The sequence below is a fragment of the Ascaphus truei genome, chromosome 4 (genome assembly GCF_040206685.1).
Source record: "Ascaphus truei isolate aAscTru1 chromosome 4, aAscTru1.hap1, whole genome shotgun sequence".
NCBI classification, from domain to species: domain Eukaryota; kingdom Metazoa; phylum Chordata; class Amphibia; order Anura; family Ascaphidae; genus Ascaphus; species Ascaphus truei.
Genome location: NC_134486.1, coordinates 338,444,550 through 338,457,981, shown reverse-complemented (window position 1 = coordinate 338,457,981; position 13,432 = coordinate 338,444,550). Strand labels below are relative to the sequence as shown.

The following is a 13,432-nucleotide window of genomic DNA, read 5'->3' as shown; positions in this document are numbered from 1 at the left end:
GGTTGTACGGGCCATATTCATCCATGGGGAATTTCGTCTGAAAAAGTCCGGTTTGGCTTAGAGAATAAGCCCCTTCGTGTATTAATACTGTTTATTAAGTTTGTTCAAATAACTAAACTAGGTGCAGTATACATCAACCTTGTAAAGAGCCTTATGTTAAGCTGTTTTTGTTTATAAACTGAACTCTTTGATGTTTAATTTTTCTATATGTATATGTCCTTTCAGGCAGGACTGGCTGACGGTCACGAAGGAAATGTTCCACCCCAGAGTGTTCAATGCTTTGCCTGTCCCAATTGTTTTCTGCTTTTCAACCTCCGAGATGAATGTCTACAGCACATGTCTGAAAGTAATCATTTCCTGCAAGCTATCACATTGAGTGGTATGTTGAACATCATATCTCTGAGTAGAAGAGAGTTGGGGTGTTGCATGTTCCTGGATGGATGTTTTACAGTATTGTGCACTTACTACTCACTGCCTGTTGATGTGCAGTAATAAACCGTTTCAGGTGGGGTTTTTTTTTTTGTTTTTTTTTTTTTTTAAACAACTGATCATGTTCACATATAACACTTTTTTTTTCTTTCTACCAAATAAGAGAAATTGATCGTGACCCAGACTAGTATTTCCCAAACGAAGACTTTCTTTAGTTCACCAAATGAAGACTAACTGAAGGGAAACCATAATACATATTTTTTTTTTTTAAATCCGTAACAATTTATTACAATACATTTGGCTAACATAGAATCCTTACCTTGTCTCCGGCGTTCTGACGTTATGACAAAGCGACGTCACGTGACCCCCGCGGCATCATTTGCCGCTGCGTTGCCATGGCGACATGTCACCAGAAGCTGCTGGAGCCAAGTTAAGTGAAGCTAAAGAGGTCTTTGCCGATCCCCCGGCATTTAATTTAAATGCTTTCAGGGGCCTCTGTTACCGCTGCGCCTCCCTTTCTCTCCCCCACCCCAGAAAATGTTACACACCCCGGTTTGCGCACCCCTGACCGAGGCAATCAACATTTTATACTAGTTCATATTTGTTCACTTTAATACAAGTGTGATTCCTTCACACCATAGTAACTAATTTCATCACAAGTATTATTGCACCAACTTTCAGTTCATCTGGCTGAGGGTAATTGTTGTGGGCTAAATCTGCAATTAGCTGTTGCAAAGGAAGAAATGAAAGCTCATCATTGTCCTCATTTATCCAGATTCAGGCTGGTCTTTATATGGAAGATGAATCTGCTGATTTCTCCGATTTAAAACCAGTGTTGCATTTAGGTGTAGGTTTAAGTGAATTATAGGCTAAAGCAGGGGTGGGGAACGTCCAGGCCCGAGGGCCGTATAAGGCCCTAAAACTCATTTGGTCTGGTCCTGTTAAGGCAACTGCTATAACCGGGGTGGCGCTAATTTTTAAAAAAATGGCCGCCACGCGCCCGATCGGGAGGAGGGAAGGAGATGGTGTGAGGCGCCGGCAGCCCTACACGATCCCCAACAGCCACCGTACTAGCCCCAGCGACCCCCCAGCAGCACCGTACTTCCCCCGCATTCCCCGCACTTCCCCCCATGCTTCTCCAGCAGTTCCCCCAGCATCCACCCTACCCGATCCCCCCAGCAGCAGCAGCAACTACCAGAGGTAGGGGGGCGGGGTTCTGCGTGTCTACATGCCTGCTGTGTGCCTGCCTGTCTGTGTCTGTATGGCCTGCGAACGATGTTTATTGAAATCCCTTCTCTCTGATTGGTTAAAATTCCGGGCATTATCCATAAAGTATTGGCCCTGAATTTTTGGCACCCTGCCAATTTTTTTTAGCCAAAATCCTTTTAGTTCTCATCCACACAGTGAGAGCAGCTCTGACAGGGGAGGTGATTGGACGGGAGGCACCAGCAAGGCACTGACTCTTTCCCCCCTGCTCCGCACAGGAGTAAGGAGAAAGGTTTGTGTGTTTTGTGCCCAACAGAGTGTTTTATTGGTGTGTGTGTCTGCAGTGTGTGTGTAGGAGGGGGCAGCGGAATGTTTGTATACTGTATATAGAGGGGGTTGCAGAGTGTGTGTTTGTGTATATAGAGGGGGGGGGCTGCAGTGTATGTACAATTTCATTTTAATAAACATGTTTAGTAACGGCATAAGAATGTAGACAATCATGCTGATAAAAATTATTATAACTACAAGTGTGTCTATATATTTTTTATGGGGGAAAAAAGCCTACATTTAGCCTATAATAGTAATAATCCCCTCAAAACAGGGCATTACTGGCCAATAATGCCCTGTTCTTCAGGGATTATTACTTAATTAAAGGACAATGATGGTAAAGTAATGATATTGTAAAACATTGTTCATTTAATTAAATCAAGCAAGATACAGTAGTAATGGGGTTATAAAAAATAATTCAAATAATGTAAAGACCCTATAACCGTAGACCTTTATGTACATTAAGCCATTCCAGACATTATCAAAGACTGGGAACCACAAGACCGGAAACCTGTCAATTTTAAGATTTTGCCCCAAAATTTAATGTGCCAATATCCAGATCAGTTGGGCACCTTGTAATTCAGTCTGAGGGTGGATCTCTAGTAAAAGATACAATAGATTGCCATGAATATTGTATTGTATGTCTTTATTTATATAGCGCCATTAATGTACATAGCGCTTCACAGTAGTAATACACGTGGTAATCAAATAAATAACAGATAAAAATAACAGATCATGGGTGTAACAGCGGAGTTATCCCTGTTCAGGTAATGTACCTCTAATCCAGCAGTGTGGTGGTGGTTAACTGCTGTTAGTCAATTAACAAACACCACCTGCCTGCTTAGATGGCTGCTTTCAAGACACGGGGGAAACTTCTAACCCTGAATGCTGACACACCCTGAGGAAAAGGGAGCTTAACCAGGGACAGAGAAGATTTTCTCTCCAAACCACAAGGAACAGATAAGACTTTCATTTATGAGACTTCTTATATCTGCTTAATTCATGCTATATGTTTGGGGCTGGGAGACATGCTTATCTAAGGGAGTTGTGAACTGCATAGTATTTCACTAGAAATACTCCCAAGTCAATAGAAGCTTTGTTTATCCCTTGTTTGGATGGTTTCCTGATGTTAAGGAAACAGACGCAATAAAAGGCTTATTTAATTTCACTATAATCAGTCTCCCTTGCATACCTCTGTGAGCGTCCGCCTACATATGGTGTCCGAAGTGGGACGAGAGGTGGTCTTTGAAGTTAGAAAGGACCGGAGATTTGCTCTGCGAATTTTTTTTATGCTTTTTGCCTACAAACAGTCTGAGCAACTTTAAAAAAAAAAAAAAAAAATCTCATGCAGCAGAGATCAGAGTTAAAGTGATACACACCACTGCACTGAAACTTACAAAACTATGGACTTTTTTCCCCAAGAGGAGAGAGAGACTGCTGAAGCAGGTAAAACCTTATTTGCCTTTCACAATAAAGTGTAATATGGTCATTGAAATAGGGGGTTTGCCTTTCAGCCATAGCCATAGTCAGGGTTCAAGAAGTGAGTTAGCCCTTGAAAGGGATAGTCGTTTGTTATTTTCAAATGTTTAGCTGAAGCAGTGAATACAGATGGTGACCCATGAGCGGTACTGATTCTGCAAGTAAAGGCTGCCACACCGCATAGGACTACCAGTTGTGAATGGAGTATATGCAGAAAAATGTTAAAATTGATGCAAGACTGTGCTGAAGCAGGGGAATTTTCAGTAAACAAGTGCTGAGGGTAAAATTGCCTACTAGAAAAAAAGGAATTGCTGAACTGTGTAAAAGGTATCCCAAAGTGTGAAGAGTGAATGTCATAATACCCAAAGTTGAGACTGAACTCAAGCAGAAAATCACATTATTTGGCTGAAGCAGAGAGATTTCACCTAGCAAATAAATGGTGTAAAGCAAACAGAAGTTTTTACCTAGCAACTACACATTCAGCATACCTAATTAGAGATTATACCTAGCAAGTAAATGGTGTAAAGCAAATAGACTTTTTTACCTAGCAACTGCACATCTTGTATACCTGATAAGAGAAAATGCATGCACAGTACTGCTGATATTGTAAAACTTACCCAAGAAAGAAAAAGTCTACAGAGATCCCTGTGAGAGCTACGACCTCTACAAGCAAAATATGCCCACCTGTAGGACTAGCACAATTGGGGGTTCTAGCAAATAGTGGCAACAGCTGCAATAGAGGTCAGGAGGAAAATGACACCTGATAGCCTAAAAATGGAGGACAACATGCAGCGTTCCTGTAATGAACCCTACCCCACGGAAGAGTGGCCCTTCCAGTCCAATAAAGAGGAAGACATCTCTTACGGGGAACCCAAACCGCGTCACACCCACAAAACACCCCAAGAATGGTGGGGGTGCCTGAACTCGACACGAACCGAAAAGACCGCTCCCTTTGATGACGAATATGATCAGCAGGAGAAAGAGCGGGAGCAGTGGATCACCGAATATTTCCGTCAGCTATTACAGTTGCAAGAAAAGCCGTGTGGATCCAGTGACGCTGCTAAAATTTCAAATGAAGATGGAGACCCCAGTATCCCTGAAGGGACGGTGTCATCCAAATCAAAAAGGCGGAAAAAGAAAAAGAAAATCGGTTCTTCACTTACCGTGGAAGGAACAGACACGTCCGCAGATCCTGTGGAGGAAAAGGGGGGCCGAGTTGCCCTGCAGCCTAGAGAAAATGGAGAATTTGTCCCGCGGTTAACCGAATATCCAGAGGGCCCAAGGCAGAAGTCGTGTACCCCAAAGAAGTGTCTGTCCGGTGCCAACAGTGAGGAACCCTCAACCAACCATCCCAGGGAAGCGGAGCCAGAACCAGTGAGTGTCGATCCCTTGACCAGCCCTGAGGATGCACTGAAAAATGCCAGGCATGACTTTGATATACTCCATGAACAATTGAAACAAAAGAAAGATGGTTACGCAGAGCTACTGAAAAATAACGTGAAGCTACAGGAACATGTGCTCGCAATGTACTCTGCAGCCAGGACAGAATTGGACGATCTCAAGACTGAGCTAGATACTGCAAATGCTACTATTTCCGCCATGGATGAAAAGCAGAGCCAATCTGATAAAATGATGACTCAGCTGAAGCGGAAGTATTAGGAGGCACTAAAGCAGATGACAGTATTTCAGCAAGAGGTTCACACTCTTCGCGTAGAGCTGAATGCCTCACAACAGGAGGTCAACAATGTCCGGACAGAGGTGGACGTATCTCAGAAAGAGTTTCAGACACTACGCAGAGCACTGGATGCCTCGCATCATGAGACCAACAGCTGCCGCACAGATCTGGCAGTTTCCAGAAAGGAACTACACAGTCTCACTGAGGAGCTGGACATATCTAAAGAAACTATTGTCAATCTTGATACAGATCTCAAAGTCTCTCAGAAGGAGCTTCAGACCCTCAACCTAGAGAAGGAAGTCTCACGCCAGGAGAGTCATTCTCAAAGCAGATGTGCGTAAATGGAAGGAGGACTGCAAAGAGGCCATGAATAGTACAGAGACTGAAAAAGGAGAAAATTCAAGATTAAAAAGAGAAAATTTAAAACTGAAAGAAGAAAACTTTCAGTTGACAGACGAAGTCAAGGAAAATAATGAAAAGCTGCACGAGCTTAAGGAAATAAATAGACTTTTAGAAGGTGAGAAGTTTGAAGCAGAGGACCGACTGCAGAACCAACTGCAAGGTCTGCGTACGTACCTCGAGGAGAAGCAGCGAACTCTGCAGGAAGAAAATCTGCAGACTGTTAAAGAAATTCAAGTGCTGCAGGAACGTCTGATGACCCAGTATGTCCCCGCAAAGCAGCATGAGAAACTGAAGGCTACCCTGAGCGTCACCAAAGCATCGCTAGAGGCCAAGCTTAGAACCCAGGTGACCCGGCACAAAAGGGAGCACAAGAAGGTCCAGAAACTAAAACAAGTAACTGTGGCCCGAGCAAAGAAATTCATAGTGCTTCACAATGCAATAAAAATGTGGAAGCAAGCTCAGAGAAAGCAAACTGTGCAGATAAATTCCCTGAGAAGAGACTTGCAAGACGCACTCAAAAAACAGGGATCTCTCGCGGATGAGATTACAGTCCTACAAGGACAAGTATTGACCCTGACTAGGCGTCAGTATCCCACAGCCTCAAAAACCCATGAAGACAAGGGTACAGTGAGAGCTGGGAATACCGCTCATCTGAAAGACAAGGTTGCAAAATTTGAACCAGCTAAACAAGCACTAGCAAAACCTTCAGCCACCCAACAGGCAACAAAAAAAGGTACCAGTGCTGAATCAAAACCAGAAGAATCCTTAGCTGATGAAGCTGAAAAGATGGGACATTCTCTGGAAGTGGGTGTGGAATTGCAACTTAACCCCAAAGAGGCTGAACTAGCAACCCCATTGAGTGGGAAAAGGGCAGAGAGACAGCTTTAAGAGCGGAAAACGCTCTGCAACTGCTGCCATACAGTATGCCTACAATAAGACGAGCACCTGACGCGCACCTGATAGCGCACGTAGCAAAAAGACTATACTTAGAAAAAGTCCTCCTCGAGCGACTGATGAGTGCTGATCTCAAGCACCTTCAGGAGGAGACACGACTAAACTGGAGAAAGGGCTCCAATCCCAGCAGGACGGAGGGTTCTCTTCCTCCATCCACTCTCATTCAAGTCACAGAGATATCTAGAATGAGAGTGGAAGGATGGGCTTTGGCCGTGGCAAGCCCGAGCTTCCCACAAACAGGGGAGGTATGTAACAGCGGAGTTATCCCTGTTCAGGTAATGTACCTCTAATTCAGCAGTGTGGTGGTTAACTGCTGGTAGTCAATTAACAAACACCACCTGCCTGATTAGATGGCTTAGAAAAGCCTGTCTTTTGAGACAGGAAGTGAGACTCCTTAGCTCACACCTGAGCTGAACTTGGAGACAAACAGTCTTGAGCCCTGCCAGAAGAAACAGCAGAGCTGCTTTCAAGACACGGGGGAAACTTCTAAACCTGAATGCTGACACACCCCGAGGAAAAGGAAGCTGAACCAGGGACAGAGAAGATTTTCCCTCCAAACCACAAGGAACAGATAAGACTTTCATTTATGAGACTTCTTATATCTGCTTAATTCATGCTATATGTTTGGGGCTGGAGATATTCTTATCTAAGGGAGTTGTGAACTGCATAGTATTTCACTAGAAATACTCCCAAGTCAATAGAAGCTTTGTTTACCCCTTGTTTGGATGGTTTCCTGATGTTAAGGAAACAGGCGCAATAAAAGGCTTATTTAATTTCACTATAATCAGTCTCCCTTGCATACCTCTGTGAGCGTCCGCCTACAATGGGAATAAGTGCTTCAGACATAAAAGTAATTTTAAGGAAGAGGAGTCCCTGCCCCGAGGAGCTTACAGTCTAATTGGTAGGTAGGGAGAACGTACAGAGACAGTAGGAGGGAGTTCTGGTAAGTGCGTCTGCAGGGGGCTAAGCTTTATATCATGTCCAGTATTATCCACAGTGCTACTCATATGCTTTTTTAAGCAAGTGTGTCTTAAGGTGGGTCTTAAAGGTGGATAGAGTGGGTGCTAGTCGGGTATTGAGGGGAAGAGCATTCCAGAGGTGCGGGGCAGTCAGTGAAAAAGGTTTAAGGCAGGAGAGGGCTTTAGATACAAAGGGGGTAGAAAGAAGACATACTTGAGCAGAACGCAAGCGTCGGGATGGTGCATAATGAGAAATTAGGGCTAAGATGTAAGGCGGGGCAGAAGAGTGTAAAGCTTAAAAAGTGAGGAGGAGAATAGAGTGTGAGATACGGGATTTGATCGGAAGCCAGGAGAGGGATTTCAGGAGGGGAGACGCGGAGACAGATTTAGGAAAGAGCAGAGCGATTCTGGCAGCAGCGTTTAGGATAGACTGTAGGGGAGGCAGGAAGGCCGGACAGCAGGAGGTTACAGTAATATAATCTTTGTCAGGGCTGGAGCCGTTTTTAAGCCAGCACTAATCTATATCCTCGGTTCCTAAGATTTACAAGTATGGGTGACTAATTTGTAAGATGCTGGCCAGAAGTGAAAAGATCGATATTTTTAAAATCCTATGTGTGATGCCAAATGATGCTGCAAAAATATTTCAAGCGGACGCTCATTGAAACAATGTTGTATGCCTTTCTCTTTGATTGGACTTGGTGTGTTTTTTTTTTTTATGGTGAGAGATTAAAGAAAATCATTTTGAAGGGCTGAGGGGGAAGAATACCATCTCTTCCTTACAGGCCTGGGGGAGACATGGGGAAACGAGGCACTTTCAGCTCCGCTAACCAGTGTAAAGAGATGCAGCGATGGCAGGGATTTAGCTAGCGGGCATCAGCAGAGCCAGGTTTTCTCCAGTCAGATCGTACAAGTAAGAATTTCCCAATTTTGGAAGATTTATTGCCCAAATAATTAGACAAATAGGTGACCCAGATTGTAACTGCAGGATATGCTCTTTATTTCACTCACAGGGAATTATTTCATAATCGTCTCAACTTCTTGGGTGTTGAAGGAACTCCAAGATTCTGGAAATCTGACAGAAGAAATGGCAAAACGCGTAGCTGTTAAGACAGAATAGGAATCTAGCATGCTTTTATGGCCATGACCATTAGGAGGGATTCAGGGCAATATTAGACCCTAGGATTGTGAATCAACTTTTCAGATATATTTTAAAGTGTAATTTCTGGTCTGTACTAACTGTGTTTGCGCTAGCTGATTTTTATGGATTTATCAGGTATAATTGAGGCAACATTTCCTATTTAGATTGTTGTATTATGAAAAGAAAAGGAAGAAGCTGCACCCAAAGATTTTATGTTGCAAATCTATATTATCATCTGATTATTGCTGTACCCCGAAATGTTATGCCATATACCTCCCCCCCTCCAGGGGTATGAAGTTACTGTCACTGTATCATTGTCTATGATTATTTTCTGTTAAGATTGTACATGCTTTTTGTAAATGGTATATTTTGCGTTTTCTGTATGCATTACTATTGTTTATTTTTTCTGTAAATTTGTATTCTTGATATATTTTTGCAACAAAAATCTTTTGAGTGCAGTGTCTTCCTGATCTTTTTCTAGTTTATATATTTAGATGGTATTTGGCTTCTCCACCTTCGACATTAACACCTAGGATTATATATACATTGTTTAAAAAAAAAATTATTCCTACCATTTTTTGGTAGTATATTCCAATTGTTAGAAATGATTACTAGTTCCTGAGGTTTTGTCTTATAACAGTATTTTTAGTTCATGTGCCATGTTGTGGTCTTTCAACCGATCCAATTACTTTTACTAAAGTTGCATTGATAGCATATCAATAATAAAACAATTGTGCTTTGGCCTTTCTTAGATCTTTATATTTGTAAACACAGGTTCTTGGGAGGCAGCTCAGTGCTTAGCATCAATAGAAATGGAAGCATGTAAGAGACTCAAATTACTCATAAATTGGAAGAAATGTTAGATTATTTTATACAAGGATGGACCTTTTTTAGATGGCATTCCTTACCCAGGAAAAAGCACCAAAATCAGGGACACTGCTGTGACTGATAAGCAAACTGCAGAACAGTCAGCATGATTATGGATGGGAACATTAGATTTCCTTACATGTGATAGAGGGGGTTGTGTGGGGCATTTTGCACATGGATCTTCTGCAGATACTCTTCCCTGCATGAAGTAGCAAAAGCTCAGGGTTGTCAGACTAGGCAGGTTGTCGGACTCCTTGAATTGGCACAGGTTCTTCAAATAGGGTGTTTTTTTATGGAAGATCCTACATGGGTAGGCTTGCCTACAAATGCCAGTTCCTCAGGATTGTGGGCATGTTCTTGGGCAGCGGTGCATAAACTGGGGGGGTGCCCCCCAGGGTGGGCACAACATTTGCTAAGGGGGGCGCGGCGATTACAGAGGTCCCGCGCCATTACCCAAGGCATTTAAATTAAATGCCAGGGGTGGCTTGAGGCCTCTGTTACATTCCTTGCCTGCTGCCAGCCGGGTCATCGGCAAATCGTCGCCATGGCAACGCACGTCAAATGACGCCTGCTACTAAGCCTGGGGGGGCACGAACGCTGGGGCTGCCAGACAGGGGGGGGCAAACTCCAAAAACTTTGCGCACACCTGTTCTAGGGAATAAGACTGATTTCACTTGGGCAATTGTGTGGCATTTTGGTTCCAGGAATTTTTATCATTTCCTTTCCAACATATTTTTTTTTAATTATTATTTTTTTTATCTGGTGTTAATTTTTTCTGTTGGTTAAATAAAACACCAAAGAACAAAAGACACACAGAGGGGGGGAGGAACAGGTTTCTATACATGTACTAATTATGTTTTTGTTTCTGTTGAAACTATAACTCATCTGAAATATAAAATAACCAGATATTGAATTTTCAATGTGGAACCTGCGCTCCAATGCCGGGTCCGTTATAGGTACTACCTTATATTAGTCCAAACTAAATCCACAACACCGTAGGGGGTAATGATAGAATGATGAAAACACTGATCCTGTGGTATGGTTTCCTTCATGGGGACCTATATTCCCTGAAGGGACTGGGCAAAGGAGGAAATCCATGCACAGAACCTTACTGGGATGGGCCCTGGAACACTCCTATGCCACAAGTATTGTGTCAAATTGAATAAAGTCTGTTACTCACAATGTCTGGCCCCATCAAGTTGGTGTGTGAAGCGTGCTGCAACTTGTAGAAGATCCATGTAAACATCCATGCAGAGGGATCAATAAAGGTTATTTTTTAGTAGTTTTTGACCCACTCTTCTTGCTGTGCGCCTTTATCTGCATGGATGTTTATAAAAGAACCCGAGCATGAATGCTCCCTTGTGTTTATTTAAAAAAATAAAAATAAAAAAAACTAGATATTCTTCTTTGTCAGAGGCAATTACAAGTATCTATGCATTTGAATACACTGGAATTGAAGTCTAAAAATACCAATAAGCACCAGGGTTGCCACCTTCGACTGAATGCCAACCTTGAGATTTTTTTAAATATAGCACTTACTATCACGGTAGCTTATGACAGGCAGTAATTTACACCAAAACTATATATAAATATATATATACCTGGGTTTGAACTGGGACGAGACTTAGATATAACAAATTGTATTTATTCCTTAGGATAGGTGAACACACAAAAAATGTACAAATAACAGCAAAATATAGACACTTACTTAAAAGATGAAAATAATGAAAACAATCCCATCTGGACTGGCAGTTTCATACAGCAATCAGCCCAAGACATTGCATGGCATTTCTTCTCAGCAATCAAGATGGTATAGCACAACAGGCCTGATGACATGCAGGCCTGCAGACTTTGCATGAAGACATTTGCATGACCATGAAGACAATGGGTAAAAGGTGGTTCTGACTTATATACTATGTCAAACTCATCTCCTTAACGCTAGGTGCCGCGACGGCTAGCAAAAGTCCCTTTGAAGCTTTTGAAGCTGATTTTTTGGACTTCAGGGGACAGTGTGAAATGTCACACTTAAACTGGTTAGTTCATTTGCCTTCCTGCTTATTATCATAGCAGGGGGTTGCAGTCTCTCAGAACTCAACCAAAATTTCATATTTACTGCAAATCACTTCCTAACTTCCGTTTAGTAATACATACAGGCAGGTGAGTCATATTAATACATTCCGTCACACCTGACGCTCGCAGAGAGACCAAACATTACAGTGTAATATGAAAATGAATAGAGATATTAATATCTGGCACTTAGTAGCGGTTAAATATACAGTGTATAGACTCAAAAGATGGACTAAATCCCACGAATACACATATGTAATTCTTAGCATGTTCAACCAAGGACATCTCATATTATTCTTATATTTAATAAGGTCACCCATTCAGATATCCTGCTTGGGGTAGTCCCCATCAATAAACCCCTTTGAAGCAGGCTTTTGGCTTCCATTGTAAGTGTGAAGAACAAACACTTAACCATTCCTTGTGCCTGCCTCCCGCATAAACAATTAGATAATTACCTTTTGCTCACTGGTGCTATGTGTCACACCTAAGCCCAGACCTGAATCCTCTGGGTCCCTTTTGATATGCACTTCCAGAGAGGAAGCTTGCATAGGCAAACGACCCCCGCTCATATGCACAGCATTTGGTTCTGGTATGCATTACAAAGGGCAGGCAGAGGCAATTGGCATTCGGCCTGTACATTTTAAAAACTACAGAAAGGCACTTTATCAAAAATATATGTTCCTCTTATGACAAAGTTATATTTTTAATATGTGGGTACTTGGGGGGTTCCCCTGAGGCTGCACCCCAAGACTCAGGGTGCTGGCTTACTCCGTTCCCAAATTACCAGTTTTCAGGTAACTGTTTATTCAGCACTGCATATAAGATTAACCCCTTAAGTCCCAGTGGGTGGGTTATGCAGACACTGATCCAGCAACAATACATTTACACAGGAGAATAAGCATTTTCATGTTATAACAAGGGTTAAATCACCTTTCTGGACCTCGGCCCAGTTAACCCCTTGTCTCCCTGGCGAGGTTAGAAGGGCCAATTGGGGGGGTAAACCCGTTAATCCCGGGCCAAACCCTCCCGATCGTCACACTTACCTCTGGTATCCTCCCTGCATCTTCCCCCGGCAACTCGCTTCAACGTGGCTGTGTGGCATCAAATGACACACTGTTGCCATGACAACGGGACGCTACGTGACGTCTCGTTGTCCTGGCAACGGGCATCACGTGATGCTGTTATGTGGTGTTCCCGTTGGCATGGCAATGCAGCGCCATATTGCCAGTATTTGCAGGGGGAAGATGCTGGGAGGAGATGCCACCGCAACCCACACAAGGTTGCCACCACCCGGAGGTTTACTAGATAAACCCGTAGCCCAGAGATACGTGGCCAAAACCCGTAGTCTCCTAAGCACCAACAAATGTGATGGTGGAATTTGTTTAGTTTTTTGTACAGGAAGAATTGAATAGGGTTCTTGAAACAGAAGGCAAGCAGAAGGCAAGCAGTAAGAACCTGTGATATGAGTGTGTAAACAGATATGTTTTACGTTATTGATGAAGTTAGGACTGGTAATGCCTTTAAATGCTAATGTGGGTCATGAAGTTTAATCATTAATGGTATCAGAATCCTATCACAATACTCTGCTTTATCACAATACTCTGCTTTGAGACAAGATGCACACAAAAAATAGTCTCTGAAGTATTATCCTTCTTTTTGCTTTCTAGCACGATATTTTATGTATTTCATCTAATCTGTTCATTTGTTCATTTTATATTTTGTACATTCTTTTCAGATGAAAAGGGAACGCCATGTCCTATACCAATTCCATCCTATGCAAAAAAGGTTTTGGTATCTCTCTGTAAAGATGTCCCATTCCAGGTCCTCTGTACGTCCTGTCGCCGTCCGCTACGCTCTCACGTGGAACTCACCGCTCACTTCAGGTTTGTGTTTTTGCTTTCATGGAAGGACCCCAATATTTCCCAGCTA

The 13,432-nt window shown here is 42.7% G+C and overlaps 1 protein-coding gene across 3 annotated transcripts in view; it reads left to right on the top strand.

Annotated features, from left to right (window-relative positions):
• ZNF451 (zinc finger protein 451) overlaps positions 1 to 13,432 on the top strand; it is a 79,728-nt gene that overhangs the window by 35,871 nt on the left and 30,425 nt on the right. For all 3 annotated transcript variants that reach the window (XM_075598121.1, XM_075598119.1, XM_075598120.1), the window contains exons 8-9: positions 230 to 379; positions 13,239 to 13,386. In XM_075598121.1, the coding sequence (XP_075454236.1) occupies positions 230 to 379; positions 13,239 to 13,386 (298 nt within the window). The remainder of the gene's footprint in view (positions 1 to 229; positions 380 to 13,238; positions 13,387 to 13,432) is intronic.